Source organism: Callorhinus ursinus, unplaced genomic scaffold, assembly GCF_003265705.2.
Source record: "Callorhinus ursinus isolate GAN/ISIS: 27379988/994484 unplaced genomic scaffold, GSC_fseal_2.0 scaffold4, whole genome shotgun sequence".
NCBI classification, from domain to species: domain Eukaryota; kingdom Metazoa; phylum Chordata; class Mammalia; order Carnivora; family Otariidae; genus Callorhinus; species Callorhinus ursinus.
This window is the reverse complement of record NW_027397066.1, coordinates 158697283-158725193: the sequence shown is the minus strand read 5'-3', so window position 1 is coordinate 158725193 and position 27911 is coordinate 158697283. Positions and strand designations below refer to the sequence as shown.

The 27911-nt window shown below is 48.0% G+C and overlaps 1 protein-coding gene across 3 annotated transcripts in view; it reads right to left on the bottom strand.

The window, feature by feature from the left end:
• The window catches only part of PEBP4 (phosphatidylethanolamine binding protein 4), a 246852-nt gene that overhangs the window by 164151 nt on the left and 54790 nt on the right, over positions 1–27911 (bottom strand). For all 3 annotated transcript variants that reach the window (XM_073892605.1, XM_073892606.1, XM_025873837.2), the window contains exon 3: positions 26734–26860. In XM_073892605.1, the coding sequence (XP_073748706.1) occupies positions 26734–26860 (127 nt within the window). The remainder of the gene's footprint in view (positions 1–26733; positions 26861–27911) is intronic.

Here is a 27911-nt window from a genome sequence, read left to right as displayed (position 1 = left end):
TCACAAAGCCCTACACAAAATGAAGAAAAAAAAAAGTATGGACTCCAGAAAACACTGTGCAGAAGTAAATTTGCAAATAATTTAGGGCATTTATGGCTTCCTTCCAGCCTATCCACGGTCTCCAGACTATAGACAAACCCCCGGATAAGGGCTCTGCTCTGTACAACTGATCATACCAGCAATAAAATACCTGTTTTGTGTTCCTCCTGCCTTAGGGTTTGCTTTTTTCCTTCCCATTCCCTATTCAGTCAGGGTTGGTACTTACATCAGGTTGCCAGTTCCCACTGTCACTGTTTGAAGATGGGACTAGGAAATTATCGATAAAACTGTCACCCTGATGGATGTGGCAGTATATGGCGGTCTCTGCTTGTGCTGACACCAGCTGAGGACTTGGGGATCACCCATGGTGATCCAATGTTGAGGGGTAGCTTCATAGGTGTTGGGAGAGAGATGTAGTGACAGAGGCATTCAGATTTACCGTTCTCAAGTCTCGTCACTGATTCATGGGAACTGAGAGGCTCCTGAGAGGTGGTGGCAGCTTCCTGATCACTGGGTGTAGTAGCTGTGGTGTGCTTTTGAAGCCAACAGCTCTAGCAGCAGCTTCCTGATTACCTGGCTTCCTCACTGGGGCAGAAAAAGCAGCTCCTCTGGTAGACCAGATGGGTGGTTTTATTCCTGAGAGAGTCATTCCTGGAGGCCCAAACTAGAGCCTACTCCTCTAGCCCAGCTAACAATTTCTTAAGTAGTGCATTTCCTGTATTAAGTACTTTCCTGCTTAAAATAGCTAGAGTATAGTTCCAATTTTCTGCAACTAAACGCTGACTGACAGTGCTTTGGGATGGAAGAGGTTGTAGGCAGTAGACCCTCATATTTGGGGGTGCTTACCGCCTGGTCCAGTTTGAAGACAGGTAAAAGTCATCTGCTTCCAGCCAAGATGGGGTAACAGGAGCAGATTCACCCTACGACCTGAGACAACTAAACAACTAAACAAAGCATGTGAAACAGTGGATTTCAGACTTTGGACATCAGGCAGTGCAGGGCAGTGATCAGCAAGAGAGGGGAAACAATGAGGAGAATCGACAATTACCCCCATTACTGCCTAGACCGAGTTTCCAGGCTGCACTGCAGGGCGTGGGGCCAGGTAGAGGCTGATGGTCACTCTGAGTTGAGGATACTGAGCTGGAGGTCCAAGGAGGTCAAGTTGCCTGGAATTCAGAGGGAAGAGAGAGAGAGAGAGAGAACTGTGCAGAGAGAAACCTCTGGGAATTGCAGAGCATCCTCCTTGATTAGTTGAGTACTGATGAGCACATGAATGTGAAGAAATGACCTGACACACCAGGGAAGGAACTCCCAAAAGGAACAGAGGGAAACGTCTTCAGGGATCACACAGACCTAAGAACAGTTTGTATTCCTACCAGCTACAGTAAACAACAACAGCAACCCTCACCCCTCCCCCCCAAAAATAACCTTGTAATTCATAAGGCAGCAGGTAGAACACTCAGCATTGGGGCAAATCAGCTCTAGAAAAAGGCTGCTCTGGTCCCACCTAACAAAGCTTAAAAACAAGCCTTAGAAGGATCAGACTGTTTTAAATGAACCTAACTACATCCCAGAACAAAGCTCAAGAATATTTATAAGAATATGAAATATCTCACATGCAACAAAGTAAAAATTCACGATGTTTGGCAACTAAAAAAAAAAAAAAATTACCAGGTATGCAAAGAAGCAAAAAATAGAAACCGTAATGAGGACAAGAATCAATCAATAGAAACAGATCCAGAAATGACACAGATGATAGAAGTAGTAGACAAAGACATTAAAGCAGTTATTATAACTATATTCCATATGTTCAAGAAGGTAGGCATGCTTAAATATCCTAAAAGAGATGGAATCTTTTTAAAAATTCAAATTGAATTTGAAGAGCTAAAAAAAATGTAATGTCTGAGATGAAAAATACATTGGATGAGGTCAACAGAAGACTATCACACAGGATAACCTATTAGTGAACTGGAAGACACAGCAACAGAAACCATACAAAATGAAACACAGGGAGAAAAAAGACTGGGGAAAAAACCCAGAATGGCACGTCAAAGAGTGTGGGACATCTTTAAGTAGCTAAATATAGGGGTAACTAGAGTCCTTTGAAGGGAGTGGGGGAGGCAAAAAAAAGAAGAAATCATGGTTGAAAATTTCCAAATTTGATGTGAACTATAAACCACAGATCTAAGAAGCCCAGCAAAAGAAATGCCAAGCAGAAGAAAAATGAAGGAAGCTACACCAAAGGCACATCACATCAAATTGCTCAAAATCAGTGATGAAGATGCGCAACAGGCTACATTATAAAATGTGACGTTGGTGGCCCATGGCATACAGTAGCAAAAGATTCTTAATTATCAAGTGTGGTTGCCTAGAATGAAGTGCCCATTAAAGATAATGTCTGATTGGCAGAGTTGCATGATAGTTAATTATATTAGGGATGATGAATACACAGAGTGGAATAAGATGGCTTCTTCTGCTTGATATGGAAAGACAAAAAAAAAAAAACAGAAAAACAAACTTGGGGTTTAAATTCTTGACTCAGGGCATAATCAGAAGACCAGGGAACATTTATGACTTCCTGGAAAGAACCTGTGGGAAAAAACCAAAACAGAATGGTACATCAGTGAGCTGTGGGAAATCTTCAAGTAGCCTGTAGCTTCAGTGCCAACAAAACAAATCACATGTGAACTCTGATTCTGCAGGTTGCTGAGTTATAACCTAAGTTCATAGACTCATCAAGTCTCTTCAGGGAGAGAGACTCGATGAGGAAAAATTGGGACCCTGTGATTTGGGATGCATGATTCAGATGGCTGAAGCTCAGACCCAACTCAGCCTCCCTTTCCAGCAGAAGCCACCCCTTCTTCTGTGTCTGGTAAGGCTGATCTTACCTTGCAAGAGAATAGCTGTTCTTTTTTTTTTTTAAGATTTTATTAATTTTTTGACAGAGAGAGAGAGACAGCGAGAGAGGAAACACAAGCAGAGGGAGTGGGAGAGGGAGAAGCAGGCTTCCTGCCGAGCAGGGAGCCCGATGCGGGGCTCGATCCCAGAACCCCGGGATCATGACCTGAGCCGAAGGCAGACGCTTAACGACTGAGCCACCCAGGCACCCCGAGAATAGCTGTTCTTGATGCCCACAAAGACCGCCCCTCATTGCTTCAGACCTATCCTAGAGTCAGATCTCAGCATACCTCACAGAGACAAATATAAAGTCTGATCCCAAAACAGCAGACTTCCACACCCAAATAATTGGCATTTGTTTTCTTTTATTTATTGGCAGAGATCTGAGAAAGATATGTTATCTCAGAAACCTGAGAAATATACTATATATATTAAGATCTAGATCAGAGGAAAGAAGATAACCTGAGATCGGACCAGCTTGATTTAATATGGATTCTAGATCCAAAGTGCTAGCTAGATCATCTGGGTGTGGGTCTGTTTGCTCAGTGCGTTCCCTGATGACAGCTGAACTCAGTGGTATCCTATACTAACTAAAATTGAGGTGATGGATATTCCCTGATATAACATACAGGTAACAACCCAAATACCTAGAGAACTATAGAAATGTTGGGGTAGGCTAACACATTGGCCCCCTTGTGTATTCTCCAACTCTGTCGCGAGAACATATTTCCTTTGTGAGTATTTAGGAATACTCTGGTGAGGGGATACCAGCGCTATTTTTTTCTTTGGTTGTCTTCAGAGTTTCTCTTTACTGTTGGTTTTCAACGGTTTGATCATGATACGTCTAGATGTTGCTTTGTTGTTGTGTTGTTGTTGTTTTTAATCCTGATTTCAGCTCTCTGAGCTTCTTGGATCTATTAGTTTTGAAAAATTCTTGACCATCATCTCTTCAAATATTTCTTCTGCTCTGCTCTTTCTGTATTTTATTTCTGGGACTCCAACTATATGTAGGTTAAACCATTTTCTATTCTGCCACAATTCTCGGATGCTCTGTCGTGACCCTTACCCTTCTTTTCTCTCTTTATGTGTGTTTAGATAATTTCTATCTATCTTCAAGTTCATGGATTCTTTCACCAATTATGTCCAATTTGTTAATAAGCTCATCCTAAGTTCCATTTCAGAAACCTGTGTAGTTTTCCTTGATAGAGGTTCTGCCTCTTTTTGTGAGATTGCCCCCGAGGGCATGAGACCTAGCCCTGAGCCCAACCTACGGGCACAAGCCCTGCTCCCCATGGGCAGGTCTCCTCATGCCAGTCTGCTTGCCTGAGCCCCCAGTTACTGCCTATTGAGTGCTCCCTCTGCCCTGGGCAGGTCTGACATGTGGTGTAAGACAGCTGCCTTAGATTTGCTGGTAATGTAGTTGGGGAGATAAGACATGTTTGCAAGACATCACATCCTGCCATAGAGTGAGATTAATGCTCTCAGAATGCAGAGTGATGCGGGAGCCCAGAGGAGGAAGATGTGTTGTTCTGGGGGAAAAAGATAGGGAGTTGAGTTTTAGAAAACCACGGTCATAGTCCAAGTGTGGTATAATGAAGGTTTGAAGTAGTGCGAAGCACAGATCAGAGCTAACACCCATTAACAGAATTCTGCCCCTGCTTACCTATCAATTCATACCCCATGATTTAATTACCTGATGGCTGCAGCGTCAGTGGGGACGTTATCAGCGTTCCATCCTGCTTGCTGGAGTACCTTCAGTCTAAGCGGAGTCTCCCCTGATCTTCCATCATCCAAACGATCACCCCTCTTTCCACCCCTCCCACCATGGGTTTCCTGGGGCTGACTCAGGTGCACTCCTACACTAATTTCCCTGACATTTTGTCCAGTGAGATTTTTCTAGCTCCAGATACCTAAGGACAGAACCACATCACCCATTTCATTTCTCATCCCCCGCACCTTGGGCTCTCTATTCTTGTTCAGGCTGAGGCTCAGAAATTAATAAGAAGACTCTCCCAACCTACTGTGTTCATTGGTAGAACCAGCATTTCACAGAAGTTAGAAAATGACAATTTATGATGGGGCGGTATTTCAGAAGCACGAAATGCCTCAACCATCTTGCCATCAGATATGTGAAGCCCCAAAATCCACAATTAGTGTCTCTTTTCTTTAGCACAGTAGCTCTAAACTTAAATTGATGCATAGTATATGATGATTCTTTCTCTTTTTTTCTCTACATACATACATATGTATACATATATATATACATACACATATATATGTATAGTTTCATGTATATGTAAAATTATACATATGTATATAGGGAGATCTGTATAGACAGATATAAATATATACATAGCTAAATCAAATATCCCAATGTACTAAATATATTAGTATATATTTATATATAAGTACACATATTAAATACACTAAAGCTTAATGTAGACACTGATATAGAAAGGAAATGATTTAAGAAAGACTTAAGGGCGCCTGGGTGGCTCAGTCGGTTAAGCGTCTGCCTCCGGCTCAGGTCATGGTCCCAGGGTCCTGGGATCGAGTCCTGCCTCGGGCTCCCTGCTCAGCAGGGAGTCTGCTTCTCCCTCCGCCCCTCCCTCGTCTTGTGCTGCCTCTCTCACTCTCTTTCAAATAAATAGATAAAATCCTTAAAAAAAAAATCCTTAAAAAACGACTTAAGAAAAGTATGGGAAAAACAAAACTGAGTAAATTCCATATTTTTTTCTGCTAATTGAAAAAATATAGCTTTTTTTCCCCTTCTTCCTCCACCTCTTTCTTCCCTTTTCTTTCTCCTTCTTCTTTTAATTTAAGACTGTTCTGTCTCTTAGCATGCAAAGTCCCTTGGGGCAGATAACATTTTAAGCTGCTATCAGTCACCACACTGGGATGTGATGTGTTGAGGAGAACAGACATAGATGGGAATAGGCGTGGGGGCGGGGGTGGGGCAGAGAAGGAAGAAGATGCTGCCATGTCCAAGGGGGAAAGGACACGGTATGTGGAGGGTGGAGGTACCAAAGACAAGCTATCTATGCCATAATTTTAGCCAGGTGTATCTTGGCCACTTAACTCTCAAGAATTAGCTCTCTAGTTTTACTACACATAAAAATATCCCAAGTATCTTGTTTCTCTTATTCAAACCTTCCAACAACCCTATGGGGTGGGTGTTATTAATCTTGTTCTATAGTTGAGAAGACTGTGGCTTGGAGAGGTAGACTTTCAGATCTACTTCTATCTCCAGCCTAGACCTCTGCCTTGAACATCAAACGCATATATAAACACTCACTCAACACTTCTTCCTGGATGTCTGATAACACCACACTCAGCATGTCCAGATCCTGAGCTCTTGCGCACACCCTGCTGAGTCTTTGCCTTCTGCTATGGACTAAATGTTTGTATTCCCCACCCTGTTCATATGTTGAAGCCCTAACCCCTAATGTGATAGTATTTGGAGATGGGGCCTGCAGAAGTTAATACAGTTTAGATAAGGTCATGAGGTTGGGGACCTCATGATGTTATTAATGCCCTTATAAGAGATCCCAGGGAGCTCTCTCTCTATGTCTCTCTCTTCCACACAAAGACATGGACAAAAGGCAGCTGTCTGTAAGAGAAGAGAGCTCTCACCAGAAACTGACTTGGCTAGCACCTTGATCCTGCATTTCTAATTTCCAGAACCGCAAGAATAAACTTCTGTTGTTTAAGTCACCCAGTCTATGGTATTTTGTTATGGCAGCCTGAGCAGAAAATGATAACTCTATCCTCCCAGCCATCAACTTGCTCAATCTATTATGAAAGGTTTCAAACAAAGTGCTCTAACCTTTGGTTTAGGGTAACTTTTGAAAGACAACCATGGATGCTTTTCCCCAAAGGAATGAGGTGTTTCCCTCATGCTCTGCCGCCCCAGGAGGAAGCTAGATTTGGCCCCCGGGATGTCTTTCTCTTCTGCAGTTACTCTTTCTCAAGGGTCTGGTATATATGAGACTCTGCTCATCAGAGAAAATTTGTGTTTGAAATATGCCAGCCAGAATGGAGGGCAGGACAGGCTAGGAAGCTCTGTGGGGTAATGAAGAGGTGAATTTGGAGGGGCTGGGCCCTGGAAGCTCCCTTACTCCCCAGAGAGGAGCAGCTCAGGAAGGCAAAGAGGGACGGGCCTCACCATGGAAACTAGACTAGACAGGGAAACTGAACCCAAATCTCCCTTTGCTAGTCCCTACTGTGGATGTTTCCAAGGAAATGTGGCTTGATGAATTAAAATCCATTGTTTTGGAAAAGCAGTATAGCGTGGTGGTTAATACCCGGCCATCAGAGCCAGATTGCTTGGGTTTGAGGGCTAGCTCTGAAGCTTACTAGCTGGGGCAAGCTACACACCTGTTTTCTCATCTGGAAAATGGGGGTAATAATAGCACTGACTACATAGCATTGTTGTGCAGATGAAAGGTTGACAGTACATAAAGAACTGAAGACAGCGCCTGACACATACAGTGAGCTTTTAACACACCCTGCTCTCTGGAGGTGGAAAAGCTGCCCTGCGCAAGCTGGACCCAGACCCAGGGAGCCAAGGGCTTCTGGACATTTGGCCATCATTCCCCTTTCCTTGTTGTTCCCTAACCTGAGGCTGTTCTGGGAGCCCTGGCCCTGGGATGGCAGGGAGAGTGGGGAGCCTGTTTCTCTGTCTCAGCAGCCTGAAGTGCTTACAGGAGGCAGCTGGGCCTTCCAGATCATTCATTCTGAAAAGCCAGAGCATGGGCGAGGAAGTGGTTAAAAAAATATATATATATATACATATATATATAATATGTTTGTTAGCTTTCCATTCTGGAAGGCTTTGTATGCAGCCTGCAGGTCAGGGCCCGATGCTGAGCTCCTGGCACCTGCGACTCACCCTGTTACTATGCTGTCTGCTGAGCAGCCTCCGGGAAAAGCAGCTCTGGTCCTGGTTCCTTTTTCCCTCACAGGGCTGGGGATGGAGGGAGGAGGGGTGTCAGGCATCTCATCTACCTGGTATTATTAGAAGGGGATTAAAATATTGCAGAAAAATGGCAGAATTCATGTGTGTACCGCTCTTAATTTTTCCAAAGAGCTTTCATGGATTTTCTGTTTCTTGAACCATCTAACAACCCTGGGACAGCAGGGATGCCACATGAGGAATCCATAACATGAAGAGCTTAGCCTTCTCACCTGCGGTTACCAGGCGAGTAGCAACGGAAGGAGCGGGGCACTGGAAAGCAGGAGACCCGGCTTCTAGTTTGGGCTCTATCGCCACCTGCCTGTGTGACCTTGGACAAGATCCTTCCACTTCTCTGCTTTGGCTTTCTCATCTGCAGATGGAGGGTCATGATCTCAACTGAGACAAGGCTGAGGGATCTGAAAAATATAACAGGCTCTCTAACTGTGAGGGCCCATAGAAATGACTGATCTGGAGGTCACTTCCCCCATCGCACAGTGTCCAGCATGCAGCTGAGCATTGGGTAGGAGGGAAGATGAGAACTGACATTTAGTGAGCACCTACTGTGGAAAAAGCTCTCTGCACCCAGACCGGTTGCTTTAGGAACATTTTCCCCTTTAAGCCTCTCTGTGTGGATATTGTTATCCAAGTTCACGATGAGGGAAGTGAGGCTAAGAGGCTGAGAAACCTGCTGGTAAGATACAGAACTGGAATCTGAACACAAATCTCTTTCTAGACCTCCACGGCCCGCTCAACGGCTCTTCCATGCTGCTTTTCTGATCCCCACGTCTGAAAACCACACACAAAGGCATCTTATACATCACAGGGCTCATGGGCTAAAATGCAGGCACTTGACTCACATCCAAATTTTGAGCCTATCTACTCTTAGTTTAGAAATAATTCTGACATACTTGATTATCAGCTTTCCCATATTACCACAGATCAGAAGGCACATGCGGCTACTAATCATCTTTAACAGTAGCAAAAAGTGACAGATGACAGGAGGAAAATAAATCTTTAAAATAATTTTAACAGTGTTGGGTGGTTATGCAGAAGCAAATAACCCTACAAACTTCTTTGATCCCTCAGATATCATTTGCAAGTGATCTAAAAAATAATAAAAAAATTCAGCCTTCCCTATGAAAAGAAAAGGACGTGTATTCCCAAGGCAGACCTAGCTCCAGAAAAAGAATCTCCACACTGGGCGTGGCAGCTCTGACTCTGGTTTCCCAAGATCCCTTCACCCCTTTCTGAGCCCGTCCTGGGCACTGTCCCACCTTTCCAGCCAGGGCAGAGCACAGACGCAGACCAAGGCGTCCATCCTTGGCACCACTGTGAAATGAGAGATGCACCCCGTATTCACTGAAGACCCCAAGACAGCAAAAGACAAGCTGACGAAGAGAACCACATGAAACCAGGTGCAAAATAGCCATTTGCTCATCATTTGCATATTCAATAAGCCTTGATCTGGCCCCTGTCACGTGGCAGTATAGTCCCAGGGCCAGGGCTGTCATCTGTGAAGTTGACCAACTGCAGGGAGTGTGTCATGTCAGTCTGCAGCTGGTGACTCCTGGAAAAGGCATGTGTCCCCTTGTGGTCCAGCCTGCCTGCATGCAGCTGAACTCATCCGCAATACCACCCACCTGCTCTCTACACGGTCCACCATGACTGTGGCATAGTGAGAGATATGTATTTGGTCTTTGTCTTCAGTTCCTGGCACCCAGCTCTGAGGAGTCTTGGTACCTCCAGAGGGTTGTGTGTCTTTTGTATGCTAATGGGATGACTGGTAGTTGGGGACCCCTAGATAGGGTTAAGATGGGGGATGGTTCCGGAAATACCGAGGCATGAGTAGAGGGTTGGAACTTTCAGCCCCACCCTGAGACCTTCAGCGGGGCTGGAGATTGAGTTAATTGCCAGTGGCCAGTGATTTAATCATTCACTCCTTTGTAAATGAAACCTCCGTGAAAACCCTCAAATGATGGGTCCAGACAGCGTTCCCGTTGGTGAGCATGTGAAGGTGCTGACAGGGTGGTGCTCCCAGAAAGGGCAGGGCAGCTCCACACAACCTCCCTCATGACTTGCCCTGGTCATCTCTTCCATTTGGCTGTTTCTTAAGTTATATCCTTTATAATAAGCTGGTAATTGTAAGTAAACTTTTCCTGAGTTCTGTGAGCTGTCCTAGCAAATTATGGAACCTGAAAGTGGGGGTGTAGTGGGGACTCCCGATTATTTAGCCAAGATCAGAGGGAAGTGGGTACTCTGAGCACCCAATACTTGTGACTGGTGTCTGAGGTGGGGGATGGTCTTTGAGACCAAGCCCTTCACTGGTGGAGTCTGGTACTAAGTCTAGGGAGTTAGTGTGAGGACTAAATTGAAATGCATGGCTCCACGTTGGCAGACGGGAGAGCTGGAGAACTGGTTGTTGGTGTGGAAAAAACCCACACATTTGGTGTTAGAAGTACTGTGGGAGAAAACCCTGCAGAGTGACTGAGGCAGCCACCGGAGTTCTGATTCCCTGTCCTAGATGACTGATAACCGGGGGCGACCCCCCCCTTCAGGACTAGGCGCCTCCTGCCCACAGGGGCCTGGCCTTAGCCGTGTAGGAGCGTGCTGATGGGCCCTTGCTAGAAGGCTCTCAACTGCTCCTGCCGCCACAGAGAGGAAATGTCCGTGCATAGCAAGGACACTCTCCATGACAGGTGTTCGCAACCATGACATGGAGTCATTTAACAGAGGTTAAATTATGTTCATTAGACTGTTGAGGAAGGCAGGGTCATATGTAACCAATTTTAGAAAGACTGCCATACAAAACATGATTAAAATAAGAAGTCTGAGTACGTAAGGGAGCAAGGTGTGATCGTCTGGAAGACGAGCTTAGAAAGAACAGCTCCCTCTCACGGGTGCTCTTATTGTTTGCCATTTTTATCAAAAACCTACTTCCTGACTCCAAGCCCTACATCTTTCCTTCCTTAATAGACCATCACAAGTTCCCTGCCCCCCCCCACCCCGTAACCTCACGGCAGGAGGCAGTATCCCCCACGCACTTGTCACCCTAGTGAGGATGGTCCCACGCTGCTTTGTTTAGGGTCTGATGTCTTACTAGCCTCTCCCCAGGCTACAGCCTCTCCCCACACAGCCTGCGTGCCCTGGACACCCAACACTGTCGCTAGCCCCAAGCCCCGGTGAGTGCCAAGCGCAGGCCTCTGTTCAGATCCTGCCTCTGTAGAAAGGGGACAGAGAATCATGCTGACTTCCCTAGGGTAAGGAACAGCTTCTGCCTGGGAAGCGTTAGGGTTCCAATGTTCCCAGAGGTTCAAAGAGACTTGTGGGTTCTGCTTCATAAAGGCAAAAGAGAGTTTGCTAAAGGCCGACCCCAGGACCACTGCTGGAGGGAAGCCGTATGTGACATAAAGTTTTCCCCATAGAAGACGGGGATCCAAACTCAGGGACCCCTGCTTCCACTGGGTAGCACTGGGTTGGCATGTGCTGTGGTTGAGTGGCAGTGGGCATCGAACCCTGAACTTTGCTTGTTACACTGCACAGACCTTATAAACAGGGGCTTTGCAGCCTGATGAGCCTGAAGGCAACACCAGGGTAGCAGGTCAGACAAATCCAGGATGGCAGTGGTATTTCAAGCACAAACCCCTGGGACTTGGACTCCATTTCCCTCTGATGGTCCCTTATGCTCCCATAGCTAAAGTGGGGAGAATTACCCCCAGGAGCTCTGAACCGTTAAGAGCAGGACTTATTTACCTGCTGTCTGAGAGGCAGCCATGATTTTGTAATTAAATGCACAAATTTGAGAACCAAACAGCTGGGCTTCAAATCCTGGCCTCATCACCCACCAACTGTGTGACTCTGGGCAAGTTGCTTAACCTACCCGTGCCTCAGTTTACTTATCTGTAAAACGGGGATAATAATGGTTGTGAAGAGTAAATGGGTTAATATTTGTAAAGTGCTTCAAATAGTGGCTGGCACACGCCAGTAAATGCTAAATAAAACAAAATGATCCAGCAGAGACAGGGGATTGAAAAGATGAGGCATTTTCAATAAATATCACTGAGGCTCACAGACGTGGATTCTCCCTCATGGCTGACTCCTGGCCTCAAAGGCAGCGGCTCCTGAATGGGGCTGTAGGGGAGGGAGTGCACGAAGGGTTAAACCCCCAAGTGAACAGAAAAACAAGTTCCATCTGGTCCCTGGGACAAAGCGACAGCCTGCAAAGCCCCCAGCCCGGGCTCCTGCTCAAAGGACACATTGCTTTTTAAAATTCCAACTTGTGGCTGCCTCGATCTATAAATCAACCAGTTCTCCACACCCTAGAGCTCGGAACAGGATTCACAAATGGCAGCGAGACATTCATTCCGAGAATAGGCATATGAAAGTGACTTTGCACTCAGGGTACCCAGCCTCTCAGCTTCCTGAAAGGCCCTGGGGCTAGTGCTTCATCCCTGTCTCCCCCCAGTGCAGGAATTGCTCTCCAGGAGGCAGAAAGAAGGAAGGCAAGATAGCAAGTGGTCAAGGCTTAGGCCAGGATTGGGGTTTTGGTTAAAGGCTCCACTTAGGGCTAATGTCCCTGGGACTCGGTCGCATCCCCATCTTTATCCTTGACACAAAAAGGAAAAGAAAGCCACTTGCCCTACCTCCCCACACCACTGCTGGAACCCTATCTTTAGATATCAGGCTGGGAGTGGGGCAACACCGATTCACAAGAACCACCAGATACTCCACAGAGGCACTGGGGAACCCTATGCAGGGAAGCAGTCGGCTTTTCACTGGCTCCCCAGCCCCTGTGCACACAGGGCGGCTTATGCCCCAGCATCCCCTGCAGGACACCTGGAAGGGAAGAGGGAGCGGAATGAAACCCAGGACCCTCCCTGGGGACCTTTGCCTGAGGCAGGGCCCCTCCATTTTTACCACCCCCCCTGGCCACATGCCCACACCAGGATAACGCTGAATCCAGCCCTAGCACTAACCCTGCAGAGCAGGGAAGTAATTCACAAAAAGTTGGGCAATTCAAAGTTACGGTTTCCACAGCAACCAGCACTCAGACCATTTGGGTAGCTGAATCTTTTCCTCTTAGCATTCACTCTTTTTCTCCCCAAATAGCATTTTTTTCATATTATTAAAGTAATACATGTTCATTGGAGAACATATGGAAATTACAGACAAGCGTAAAGGAGAAAATAAAAATCACCCTTAATCCCACCACTTGAGGTGATCCAATGTCAACATTCTGATGTATTCTCCATTCGTCTAGGGTTTTTTTTCATGCATAAAAAGATATAATTTTTGAAAATTGAGATTGTAGTGAAATTACTGTTTTATCATTTGGTTTTTTTCCACTTAAAAATATATTGTATGACTTCCCAATAGCCTTAAATAGTCTTTGAGAACATGATTTTCAATGGCTAGCTGGTACATTTTCATATGGATAGAACATATTCTATTTAACCAATCTATTGTTGAACATTTATGTGGTTTTCCTTTTTACTTTTGCTACTATTTTAAATAATACTACAATGAACAGCCTTTTACATAAATCTGTGTGTATGTATCTGATTAAGTAATCAGATTAGAATAAATTCGTAGAACTAAAATTACTGTTCAAACACAATGAACATGCTAATGATTTTAATACGCATTATCAAATCACCCTCTGGAAAGGTTGAAGCAATTTGTACTTCTACCTGTAATGTATACTCCTCTTAAAAAAACAAAAACAAAAACAAAAAAACCACAACCACAACCACAACAACAACAACAAAAACCCCAAACTGCAGGTTTGGTTGATTTTAAATGAAGTCTGTACCACTTATAAAAATTACATTTCCTTTCATTGAAGCATTTCCCCCCACCATATTTTTAATGAATTTTCCTATTTCTATAATCACCTACTGCATCCTTTGCCCTCTATTTCTATGGGGTATTCATCTTTTCCTTATTGATTTATAAGAGCTCCTTATGCATAAAGATAATAATCCTTTGCCATATTTGTGGCACATATGTTCTCTCAGTTTGTCATTGGATTTTTATTTTGTTTACGGCATTTTTAAAGTGTAGAAGTTTCAAATATTGTTGTAACTCACATCCATCCTTCTTTTCCTTTATGATTTTGATCCTTTGATTTTTATGCTTAGATAGACCTTCTCTACCCTGAGATCAGAGAAATATTCACCTATATGTGGCTTTTCCAGTTATTTTATGGCTATGTGGTTTGGCTTTTACGTCGACAGCTCTAGCTCCCCTGGATTTCACCTATAGATGTGGGCTCTGAATTTGCTCATCTAACGGTCCTAAGGCTGGAGTTGGGTCAGAGACCGTTGCCAGGGAGATGCAGGAATTGACCTGTCTGCCGCTCCTGCCTTCCAGGAGCGCTCAGCCTGGCAGGCAGCTTTCCACGAGGCCCTGGGTCTTTGCTAGTGAATGGAAGAAATGAATAGCTGCTCTGTGATTACACACTGGAAAAGGTGCACCTCACGTGGCTCTGTTTCCCATCTGAGATGGGGGAGGTGGAGGACGGGGAGTGCCAGATGTATGGAGAGCTGATGAGCAGCTCCAGTCTTAGCACGTTAAAAACCAGGGGATTGGATTCCAAACCTGAAATTAACCATCACTCTATTTGCAAGATGAAGAGCTAGAGACAGTTCTGCCGGCATTGGGTATCCTCGAATACCAAGTTCTCTTGAAGAGGCACTGAGGGAGGGAGGAGCCAGGGACTTCAGCTCCCCAGAGATGTGGACAGTCTCTTTTGTCCAGCCTCCCAAGGGCTTGAGAGTCAGTAAGTACCAGGTGGGATGGTGGCCTCTGAGCACAGGGTGGTTAGCTCCGGCCAGCATCTGGGAAGAGGCCGCTGCAGCCTGCCCCCTCTGTCCAGCCGCAGGCGATTTCTGCCTTCTGTCGTCCCTATTTCAGTCCAGCCCCCAAAACTTTTTACTGAGGGTCTTTGCTCAGTTTCCAAAGTCAGCTCTGCATGTACTAACCAGCCAAGGGGTTTGTTCATTCATCCCACAGATTTACTGAGTGTCCACTATCTGCAGAGCACCTCTGTCCAGCCTTGTAGATCTATTGCTTTTCAACCAGCCACAAAATATTTCCCTTCTATCTCCCCCCTCCATTTTCTCTCCTTAAACCCTTAAAAAAAAAAAAAAAAAAAAAGCCCTACAACGCTCGATCTTGAATCCCATGTCCTCCAGCCATCACTCTGCCTCGGCCCTCATGTGGCAGGCTGTACTAGTCAACCTGGGCGTCAGAGAAGATCCTAACCACCACCATTTACTGAATGCTCCCTGTGTCGGCACCGAAGGCTATAAATACACGATCTCTCATAATCTTTGTCCAATAACTTTAATTCAACAAATATTAAGTGCCTACCATGTGACAGAGACTCTTCTGGTACATGGGATACACCAGTGAATAAACCAAAGATTCCTGCCCTCCTGAGGCTTACAGCCTAGCTGTGGGGTGGGGCTGGGAGTAGATAAAACAAATGAACAAACAAGATAAATGAAGAAATTATACGTAGGTTAGAAGCAATAAGGAGGCCAGGTGAACAAGGCAAAAAAATGGTTGGAACTGAGGTCAGAGAGGTGAAGTGGGCCAGGTTCTAGGCTCTGTAAGCCATTGTGAGCACTGTGGCTCTTACCCAGGTGAAATGGGGCAGAAATGGAAGGATTTTGAGCAGAGGAGTAAACTCATGTGACCTGCAGATTTCAAGGCTCATCCTGGCTGCTGTATTGAGAATACGCTGGGGGTTTGGGGCAGACACGGTGTCCGGGGGACGAGTTAGGTGGTTATTGTAATAACCCAGGTAGAGAGGGCGGTGGCCCTGGCCAGGGTGTTGATGGTGGAGGAGAGGAGAAGTGGCCCGCTTCTGGATGTATTCTGGAAGCAAAGCCAAAAGGGGTTCCTCGTGGACTGGATGTATAATGGGAGAGCAAGAGCAGTTATTGATGACTCCAAAATGTCCGGGCAACACAGCTGGAAGGTTGGGGTTGTTCTTTGCTGAGATGGAGCAGGTTTGGGGGGGTAGGTGGGGTTGGACATGTGGCATTTGAGGGGTCTGTGAGATACTCCAGTGGCCATGTGACTAGGGTATCACAGAGAAGACATTTAAAGTCATGACCTTGGACGAGGCCACAAGGGAGGAAGTATAGGAAAAAGATGAGAAGGCCAAACCCCGAGGCCTGATATCCTACACCAAGAGGTTGGGGAGAGGAGCAGCATGCCGCAGAGGAGACTGAGAAGTGAAGCACCACACAGGATGAAGGCAAGCAAATCCAGAGAGTGTGGGGTCAGTGGTATCTAGGGGGAGGGAGCGACCCACTGGGTCGAACGCTGCTGGGGGGGACCAGAAGGACTGACATTGAGAAATGGCCACTGGGTCTTACCCAGAAATGGCTTTTACACCTATTTTAAAGTGAGAAAAAGGAATCTTAGTGAGAAGATCCAAGGTCACAGAGTTATGAGTAACAGAGCTAAGACAGACAAGGTCTGTGCAACGCCCAGCCTGGCTGCGTCTCATACTAACTCCTCAGGCTCTGAGTGCTCTCTAAACCAAGGGAGCAGCTCCGATACCCAGCAGTTCTCATCCCCGCTGGACTGTCCAGCCTCAGGAAGCTGAATAGTCTCTGCAGGTCAGGGAAAACCAGGGATGAGCAGAGGACCACCAGCGCAACTGTAACAATCCTTTTAATGCCAGGTGGCACGTGAGGGGATTCTCAAAGCAAGCAGATCTGCCTGGCCCTGCTTTCCTTCCAACTGTGTATTTCATCCACCTAATTAAGGCCTGGCCCCTGAGGGCTTTTCCAGTTAGTGGCCCCTGATTTAAGGAATTCCAGTCCAAGGATATTTGTATTTGAGTAGAAGGGCATTTCCATAAGCAAATGGGAAAGGGAGAGATGGGGCAAAGGGTGCAGAGGCGTGCCCACCCAACCCAAATCCAGGACCCTCCTTTTCTCCATTACTGGGTAGGTCTCCACTGTCTGCCCGCCCTGGGCAATGCCTTCCTGGCTGGTATGCATGTCGCCTTGCCTGGGGCAGGATGACAGTCACCTATCTCCCTCTGGTGTTCGCTCTTGCAACTGCAGCCCCAGGAGACAGCAGGAGTGTGTCTTCGCAGATCCAGGGCCTGGAGAGCCACGCCTAGGAGCTAGGCCTGGCCCTCTTCCCTTCTCGTCCGCTCTAGGCCTTGTCTGCCCCTGCCCAGAGCAGCTCTAGCACTCTAGGCCATGGGGATGGGTCCTCTGCACTCCTAATTGCAGTGGAAAGAACTCAGACATGGAAATTAGAATGTCTGATGGCTTACCCTGGTTCTCCCTTGGTTTAGCAGTGCAGACCTAGAGATGGGGAAGAAACCAAGGGTCTCTGATTTGTGCACATGCCTGCACACCCCCATGTCCCACCCCTTATCTCTCACTTTGCTAAGTTATTTGATATTGTGAGGCCCATTTGTAAAGGGCGGCGATGGGAAACAGCTCAGGTCATTTGGGACACACGGCAAGTTGCCTTCTACTCTCAGGGGGATGAGCCCATACAGACCTGGGTTCAATCCTGACTCTGTCACTCATGAGCTCGGGAATCTTTCTGTGCCTAAGTTTTCTGGACTGAAGAATGAAGGTAATCATACCGCATGGGGCACTTAGCACAGAGCCTGACCGCGCGGAAAACAGTCAGTAAATGTGGCCAGGTAGTAAATGCTTGGGGGCAATAGGGAGACAGGGGCTGCAGGAAAGAAAAACACAGTACAGGAGCCTGGGATTGGAACCCAGGCTTCCTCACTCCACTTAACACATCTGTGCATTAGGGCAAGCTAACGTCCACAAGGCTATAAGAAGGCCCAAGTAGGGTGTGAGGCAACAAGTAGATGAGTGCTGGACTCTGAGGCTGAGCATCCGCCTTCTCCGGCCATCCCTGGGCCAAGGATCCTTAGTGTAAGCAGACAGCTGCCTGGCCCACCTCTCGGGACTGATGGGAGATAAGAACTGTCATGACTAGGGAAAGTGCTTTGAAAACTGGAATGCTTATACTCTCATTACCAAGAGATAACCTCCCCCCCCCCCTTGCCAGCATCCTGTACTTAGCTCCATATCACAGCACAGATCTCACTGCACAAAAATTGCCTATTTTGTGCTGTTTCCAAGCATACAAAGGGCTCTGTCCTCGGGGAGTTTACATTCTAGTTGGAGAGACAGACAAGAAACCAAATGGTGGGAACACCCAAGTTGACAGCGGGTGTAGGATTGAGTGGATCCTGCCCACTGCAAAGTCTCAGCAGAAACCTCTAGTTGAGGGGAGCACAATTCCCCAAAAGGGAAGTTAAGCCACAGGATAACTGGCCACTGGCTTGGGCCAAGATGGGGAGTGTGACCACACCCTTGTGCAGTGAAGAAGGTGCTGACGCTGGAGTCAGGAGGCCCAGCTGGTAGTCTGTGCTATTAATCCAAAAAAGCTATACACAGTTGGGATTCCAACTATGACATTCTAGAAAAGGCAAAAACTATGTAGACAGCAGAAAGATCAGTAGTTGCCAGGGGTTGGGGGATGAGGAGGCGGAGCACAGAGGAGTTTTAGAACAGTGAAACTACTCTGTCTGATACTATAATGATGAATACATGTCATCTACATCTGTCCAAACCTATACAATGTGCCACACCAAGAGGGAACCCTCCTGTAAACCATGCACAGAGGGTGATAACAATGTGTCAGTGTGGGTCCGCCAGTTGTAACACATATACCACTCTGGTGGAGGATGTTAATAGTGTGGGCTGCCTGTGCGTGGGTCAAGGGGCATATAGGAAATCTCTGTATTTTCCACTCAATTTTTCTGTGATCCTAAAACTTCTCTAAAATATAAAGTCTATTAAAAACTAAATAGATAATTTCCCATGAGCTGCTGATTCCTCGTCTGTAAAACGTGGGCTCTGCCTGGCCCACGTAGCTGTCATGAGGGCCAGACGGGCTCTAACTGGCCGGCATCGAGGGCGCACAGATCAGGAGTGAGATACCTCAGAGTCCATGGGACTGCTCCACCAGAGCTGCAGAGCTGCTCCACCCAGCAGAGGATCTTCCACCTCCTTCTGTCCTCCACCCCCACCCCAAGACTGTAAGTGTTAACAAATAACATCATCACTCCTTCAAACAGCCTCAAAACCCTTCTCTGAACTGCTCTTTAGGCCACCGTCTTTTCTCTCCAGTGAGAACATGCAACAAGCCACTGTACATTCAAAATTCGAGTATTCATCTCTCCAAATGGCTCCTACAAGGGCCAGGCAGCTATTTTAAAATCCAAGAAGCCTCTGCTTACACCCCCAATGGTCGGCTCTGAACAGATCCCACACACGCGAAGTGCCCCACACAGACACTTGCTGAACGACCTTTGTTTTAAAACCAGGATGCAAACCCAGTGAACTCTCCTTTCAGATCCTACATGCCCCCTCCGAGAAGCGGCCCACACAGTTTTTTTTTTTTTTTCCAAAGAAACATTATTTGATCTGAAAAACATCTGGAACCTGTTTCCCCACACTTGACTGGAAGCTTTCAGCCGACATCAGATGCCCAACCACTGAGCAAACACCCCGTTTGCCTGTGCTTGGAGGAGCACCACTGTGGACGGGGGACAGGCGGCTTGATTAAAAAGCCCCGGGAAGGTCAGGCTCGGGTCTGACCAGAGGTTTTGCAAACCCTGGAGCACTAAATGTAACGACAGGAGAGGTGGTGCGGGGGAGAAAGACGACTAGAAATAAAGATCAAGGCCAAGAAGTTTCCTAATGAAGCCGCCCAGGAGCAAAACATCAGCCGCACAAGTACTTCCGAGTTCAGTGTTTTTACAATGACAACCGCGCACGTTCTTACCTTCACCAGGTGCTGCTGTTGGTGGGCAGGGCCGGGGTTCGTATTCGCTTGTGTCCCCGGCTCGCATGACAGTGACCGGCTGAGGGGCAGACAGGAGGCCTCCGTCGGGATCGGCCCCAGCCGGCGGACCCAGGAACAGCCCCCCGAGTCCACTGTGGACACGAGGGGCCGCGCCTGGCTCTTTGGCCATGAGCATCTCTGCTGCACACATCGTTGCCGCAAGTAATCGGCCATAATGCAACTTTGCCGTAAAAGATGAAAAGTCACTGGCTGACAGTTTGGTTTCACTGGTGCATTTTATCCTATATAATCTTAGCCCTCGTGGCCGCCTATACAGTGACGCAGAGTTTTCAACCCACATTTCTCCTAGAACTTTGGAAAGTCCCAAGTGGACATGGGACCAGAGGCCATAAACAAACAGCAGTGTAGAAGGCTGTCACCACACCATGCAAAGCTCAGCTACAGGAGCACATCCTCGTATTTGCAAACTGGTACCTCTCTCAATGGAGGAGGAAATTTTAGTGAAAAGAGAAAAAGTGTGAGGCTGAAAAAGGAGACGAATCACCAAGAAAATGTATGAGAGCATGAATGAAAGACTTTGAAGAGAAGTACCTAGGTACAATCCGCAAAATCAATGATATGTGTAGAGTTGCCATGAATCTACACTATGCATTTTTAATATGTTCCAGTATTTTATATTTCACAATCAAGTCTTTTAATTTTGTTATTTGTTCTTCATGTTTCATTATGTCATTTTTAATGAATGTCCCTCTTTTATTTTTCATGATTTTAGTTTTTGCAGCAAAATTGCCTTATAGCCAATTAGCTGTGCAGCAAAGCTGTGCATCTTTGGCGGCAAAGACGCTTAGGCACGAAACTACCTGGAACCCCATCCGTATTTGAGTAACCAGGATGAAGTCAAGAGGCAAAATTATGTAGCCGAAAGACAGTGCGCTGGAGGGGATCTAAGGCTTGTTCTCCTACTTCCCAGCTTTGGCAAGTGTGACCTTGGGAGGGCCCTTTATCTGCAACTGTGGGGATAATGCCAACTCTGCCCAGCTCCCAACACTGTTAGGAGGATTGTGTGAAATCCTACCTGAGAAGTTTCTCTGCAACTTCAATTCACTGGCAGCAAGGGTTAGAAATGGTGATAAGCCCTGTTCTCTCACTGGGCCCCATTGTGGCCAGAGGCCTCACCACAGCTGATGGCCGAGAGGCCTGGCTGATTTTAGCAGGCTTTGGCCAGGGACAAAGGATAAAGGGACATTTGAGCAGGTCCTCCTCCATGCACACATCCCCCACTGGGCACTGGGTGCTCTCCTCATCTGCCTTCCCAGGCCTGGCTCCACCTGTCAGCACTCCTCCCTGCCTCTGAGCCTCAAACTCACTCAGGCCTCCCAGAGGCTCCAGAAGCCCAAATCCTTCTGCGCCTTGTACTCTTCAGTCTCCAGGCCTGTCTCTTACAGTGACAACTGACAGCATTTACTAAGCTTGTGTCACAGGTTAGGCCCTGGGTGAGGGTTGCAGGTCATGAGTTGCCTCTACCACTTGGGGCACAGCTGAACCCCCACCCTGTCCTGGATTTACCATCCACTCCCAGGCCCCTGTTTTGGAACTCCTCTCTCCATCCTCAAGAGCAGTGCCAGGGAATTTGCCAAATCTAATGGCTCTCCCCAACCTGGCCCTGCTGCTGATTGCCCCCACACCGCTGAGTCTGAGCCTGGTGGCCACCCCCTTCCATTCCTACCTCTCTGGCCCCACACCTTCCTGACCTCTGTCTGGAACGCCCACAAAGTGCACTTTCTCACATTCACACCCAAAGCCCTTCCAGCCTCCAGATAGCATCTCATCCCTGTGTGAGGGGCTCTGCTGCCCACGCTCCAGCTCACAGGTCTGGCAGCCGGGAAGACTCCCCACCCATCCTGGGGCGGCCGCCTCCAGTGAGCACACCTGCCTCTCCCGCCCCTTCCTGCTCACCCCCATGCTCAGGCCTGGGGCCTCGGAAGCTTCTTCTGCGGTTCCCACCCTTGACCTCTGAGGAACGTGGAAATCTCCTGCCCTTTGTTTGACCTCTACCACCCCTGTGGTTCTTCTTCTCAGATGCGAACTTCTCCAATGGGCCCATTCTCTCCAATTTCTGCTGCATGGGGCATTGCCCTCAGCACTGGCTCTTTCCCGCCAGCATTTCTATAGCTCAGGCGCGTCTTATCTCCCTGCACACTTCTGGTGTGGGCGGCCAGCTGCAGAGTCGCTGCCACCGGCCTTTGTCCCTGTAGATCTAGTTCTCTCGTGTCCCTTGCTGGAAGCCGTAATAATGGGACGGTGCCCTATCACCCTTGCCATCCTGATAATTATCGACCACATGCCCCTTCACTCTCCAAAGCACCTTGTTTTGGAGGACAAGTTCGATGCTTAGTTTCACCCTTACTGCCCTGCCTCACCGTCACAGAAACCCAAGAGTCATACCAGCCCTCCCTCCGCCACTCTCCCCGGTCCTCCACAGTCACCATGTGCGCATGCTCCTCCCCTGCCCCTTCTTACCCCGGATGAGAGAATCTGCCCCGTCTTTCCGGGGCTGCTCTAACCAGCCTTACTCTGGGTGTCAGGAGCTCTGTGTCCCGCCTCCACTAATCATTTTGTGACCAGAGGAGCCCCGATTTTTCTGCTCTGTGTGTAAAGAGAAGGATGGGAGGTGGGCTAGTTAGCTCCGAGGTCTCTTTGAGCACGGAGAATCTGAGATGCCACCACCTGTGTCCCGACTTATTTCCCTGCTCTGGGCCCGTGAGGGCAAGAAGGTGGCCCCCAGGGGGCAGCAACACAGACACTGCGGGCCCAGGGTGGTATGGGGCTATGTCCGCCCCACCCAGGAGGAGGAGGCTCAGAGTCACCTGCTTTCTGGGAAGGAGAAAGGAGCCAAGCCTGCCTGGAAACCTGAGGGACAGCAGGACTCCTTGTTCCTTCTCTCTAATGCAATGCACATTCCCCCACTTAAAGGCAATTTCTTCACTTCAAAAGGATTCCAGCTGGTGAAATTCAAGGTGAAGAATAAGCCTCAGTCAAGAAGCTTCTCAGGGTCCTTTCAGTTTGCATCGTCTTCAGAGGGATGCATTTTAAGACATTTGCCTCTTAATATTTGTCAAAGCACCCGGAGAGAAAGCTTCTTATTTCGACACCTCTCAGCTCTCAGGGCTGTTGGCACAGGAACCGTCCACATTTCCCTGCACAACTTTGCCTTTTGGGAAACCCACTGGACTTGTCTCCTGGCTTTCCCTTTCCCAGCCCTCAGCCCCCACCCACCCTGGGTGGATGAGAGACTAGGGCTGGCTTCAGGGTCCACCAGGCTCACCTGGACACCCAGGGGCTTAAAAGGCAAACCGTGGAACTCACACATCTCACGTTCACATTCCAGGAGGTGTCCTTCCACCTGCCATTCATTCATTCTCTACTCACTCACCTGGTCATGGGGTCTGCAATGCTGGAAAGGGGCTGTGGGGGGTGTGTGTCTTACTTTCCTAGAGCTTATACACTGGTCAAGGCTCTGGGAGATAGAAATAAGCAACCACAATACAAGCCAGAGGAAGTAAACACTAAATCTGGTGGGTAGGGGATATTTAAAAAGCTCAGAGAAAGAGACCAGCCAGGGATGAGGAGAGGGGTAAGAGGGAGGCAGTCAGGGAAGGCTTCTTGGAAGAAGAGGCATTTTGGTGCAGGCAGGGTATCCCAGAATGCAGGATCCACATATGGGCAGTGGCCTGAGCAAAGGTGTGCAGGCAGGAGGACCTCTGGTAGGCACAGAGGCACTGTCCCAGGCCCACTGCACCCCTCCTTCCAGGGCCTTGGGGCTTGCTTGGTGATGGTGGGGGGCTCCCAAGGCATGCCCCACCAGCACCTGCTGCTTTGGTAGCATTGCTTTAATCACCTTCGAAACAAGGCACTTGTTTCTTACCTGCCTGCCCTTTCTTACCAGGCCCTGGGCCCAGAGGAAATGCTTTTGACCCTCTTCTCTGTCACTAAGGGCCCCCCCTGCCTGCACTTTTGAGGGACCCTGTTCCCAGGATAGCATCCGCTTATCCAGTTGCTCTCTGTAGGTGTTTTCTCCCTCTACCCCTTCAGGGAAGATCTACCCACCCTCTCATTTCCCATTGTCCCTGGCCTGTCTCCCCCTCTTCATCACCCCCCTCTGTAGCAACCACTGCTTCCTGTCCCAGGAAAGCTTCATTCAGCAAGCCCTCCCAACACTACCGGCACCCTGATGTCTCCCCTGAGAGCCATTGCCACTAGTCTGGTGGTCAAGCCTTTGGAGGTGGGCAGACCTGGCTCTGCCACTTTCCAGCTCTGCACCTGCTCTGATTAATTCCTTCTACAGGAACTTCTCTTGTTTTTCTGACCCAATATCTTTTCCCTCTTCTGACAACTACCACCTTGATTCTCCTTTGGAGGAACCATCCTCTTCTGCTCTCAGCCTTTGGAGATTTAATGGGGCTACCCACGGTCATCAGTTCAAGCATAAGCATGTGATCTAAGCAGGACAAATTCTGGGATTTTTAATGGTTGAAAAGCCTCAAATCTATTCCCACTGGGATTGATAAACTAGTAACACAAATCTGAAACTGATGGGGTTGTCTTTGCCACCACAAGGAAAGAGTCTATTTACACATAAAACCAGCATGGAAAAAAGTAGAGAAAAGGGAAAAATAGATTTCTGGTGATGTTGTTTGGGCACCTGGATCCAACCATGCCTGAAGCTATCCCTGGAGTTTTCAGTTTGTGACCCAACAATTTCTTCCCTCTTTGGCATAAGCCAGTTGGAGCTGGCTTTTGTCACTTGCCAGTAACTGTCTCAACTAAAGAAATACTTCACTTGCAGACTTGATGAAAACTTTAAATGAAATGACACATGACTAATATCCAGCATTAATGTGGGTACCACTCGATTGGTTTTTTTTTTTTTTTGAACTCTAACTGAATCTGCCTTATCAAGCATCAGTTAAATTTCCAAAAAACGTCAGGTTCTATAGTAGTAGAATATTACTTTTCTTCCTTTTTTTCCATCACTTTGACCAACTTTTTCTTTGTGAAATCCCTACCCTCCTTGGCTTTCTTAACACAGCTCTGTGTCCCTCATAAGTCTCCAGGTTTTCTCCCCCATCCCGCCTCTGGACTGAGACAGGGTGGGAAATTTCATGACCTGTTGGGGGTGACCTCTTCTCTGCATTCCATGCCCACACCCCAGGACAATCCATGTGGACCAAGCTGAATCAAATATGGACTTCCCAAGCTTGCTTCAAACCAAGTACACCAGGTACTCAGAAAAGTCTACACTGCCATCTAGTGGACACCTGCTATAATATCATGCAGAATTTGAGAATCCCTCCTGGGACAGTCACTGGGCTACGAAAGTATTTTGGTTCCACCTCATTACTCCTTCAGTGGCGGAGCCAGGGACAAGTACATTAATGGCGAAGTCGAGCATCTTGTCACAGGAGCAGCATTATACTCTCCCTAAAGGACTGGGCTCCTGCCCTGCTTCTGCAGCCCTCCATGTCCTGTTCCAAGTGTTAGAATCTTACTTAGTGGCCTATGTCTCCTCGGCTTCTCCCACATGTCCACCGGTGTGACCCAGGCCACGGGTCTCCAGGGAGGAGGGCTGACAGGTGCATGTGTGCACGTGCGTGTGCATGCATGGTCACATGCGTGAGCCTTGGCAGGGTTGAGGGAGAGGAGACCCAGAAGGCCTCCTCATTGCTTGCTTGCTTAGCCTCCCAGAGGAAAGGATGTTTGTCACGGTGGCAAACACGATAGCCAGTCAAAGCTTCGTGTTCCCAATCCGATAAATTGTGGAACACATCGCAGTCTATTGGTTCCGTGATAGTGAAAACAGTTCCAGAAAGAGAGAAAAAAGATCTACCCTCCACCTCTGAGGAACCTGAGATCCCCACCCCAGAACTTGCTATTTTGTTGTGTTTGTCCTGGCCGCCATCAGGCCTGAGCAGCAGCAGCACTGCGAGTCCCCAGGCCGGACGGAGAGAGAGAAAGAGCCGGCAGGGGCCTCCCCTTTCCGCAGCGCACGGAGGGGACCGGAAGACTGTGTGCATGGTGTGCATGCAGTCACATCCTGACCGTGGCCCTTCTGTCTCCACCCATCTGTGGCCTGGTTCCTGGACACATCGTGGTCCTTGTACGCAGGTTGCCCCGGGCACCTCCTAGTAAAACACGGCAGAGGAAGCGAGAGCCGCCCTCCACCACGGACATTCCAGGGGCTCAGTGTGGCCCAAGGGTCGAGGAAGAAAGGAACAGCGACGAGAACACTGGAGCAGCGCCCCCAGGACCTGGCCTGGCTGCTGGAGGGAGCGGCCACAGTCCCTCTTGCTACTCACATGGCCCTTCCCCAGGCTACCGCATCCCCAGACTAAGGGAAGCTTCCAGAACAAGATAGTACTAGTCATTTCCTAGTAGAAAGAATACTTACTTCCAATTCCTAAAAATGCTTCAATCTTCTATTTCAGACAAGTGTGAGCAAACTCTTAGGTGGGTTTCATACTGCAATGACGGAGTCAAGATGCACTTCTCTGCTTGCTTAGCCTACGTGAGAAGCACTGTCCATGACAAACCATCTCCTCCGCATTCAGAAGATCATTCCGAATGCCCAGCCACCTCGCACCTTGAGAAAGGACTCCCTCTCTCCTCCTTTTCTCTGCTGACTCCAAAGCACACACCAGCTGGTCTCCACATACACTGAGGAGCCAGGCTCCTCCGCGAGCAGGCAAAGGCCCCAGCGGAGCAGCCCCAGAGTCCTGCTAAAGCTCCCAGTCTGCAGTGCCCCCCCAACCTCCCCCAAGGCCATGGGGCTGCTCTCAGGAGGGCACATTGCTTGTGGCATCTGTGGTCTACCCAACCCAGATGGCCCTGCACATGGCTTCAAGTCACCTAGATGAGCACGCTCAGAGGGAAACCAAGCCTCCTCCTCCAGGCCAGGCTTGCTCACTTACCTCCAAGGCCCCAGGGAACTTGACTAGGGGCTCAGCCCAGTGGGTGATCTTTTGTCTGTAGTTGTTACAGTCAGGAACAAACATGCAGCCAATGTTCCCCAGCTCTGGGTAGAAAACTTCAAGTCCCCTATGGAGATAGGGAGATGGTCAGCCCATGTCAGTCCTAGGGGAGCCTGGAGGGCTCACACACTTCAGTCTAGCACCGTTGAGAATGTGGAATCAAGTGGGATTGAATCCTAGGCCTGCTACGAACTAGTTGTGGTCACTTAACTAGTGTGACCAGTGTGGTTTAAGAGTTACTTGACCTCTTGTTGCTTCAGTTTGTTCACCTGTAAAATGGGGACACTGACAGTACCTACTTACAGCGTTGGTGTGAGGAGTAAAGTAGGCGATCAATGTTTACAACAGAGCCAGCGTGTCATCAGTGGTCAGAAGGTGTTAACTGTCATCTGTATTTACTTCTCAGAAAGAATGTACATCCTTAGGCAAACCTGGTCAGTGTCTTTAAAGTAGGATTGGGTTTATAAGAACAAAATTTACACATTGCTTTCCAGGAATGTTTTCTTTACACGAAGGAAGGTTTAGCAAGTGAGCACAGCCTTCTTCATGGGTACAGGCATTTGTCAACCCTGAACAATCCAGATCTTCTCCATGTCTGCGATCCTCACTGGTAGTTCCATAGGCCACATCTTTGGGTCAAGCCTTGCCCAATAATCTAGGCTCTCGACATACCATTCCCTGCACTTTCAAAATGCAAATGTCTCCTAGGAGGTAGACTATCTGGTCACTAAGACAGTAGTTATGAATTCATTTGTCTGCTTTTTCCCTGCAAAGAGCTGAACAGCACGAATGCTCTGAGAATCCGGCTCACTGGGAGGGCTGTTCCCAAAACTCCACCAGGGTTAGCCTTAAGGGCTCACCTGTAACCAAAACTCAGGGACGTAAACCAGGCTGTCAAATAGACATTTAAAAAAAACCAAAATCTTTGTGCCAACTGTTTTTGTTTTTGTTTTTTTTTAATTTGCTCTTCCTCTCTGTCCCACTGTCATTTTTTTATCACCTAGACCCGGGGTCTCTGTAGGGTGCATTTGGTTAAGATGATTCACTTGACAGAGAAGGGGTGGGTCCTCAGCCTTTGCCAGAAAGCCCAGCGTGGCTGAGCAGCTCCACGGCCCGCC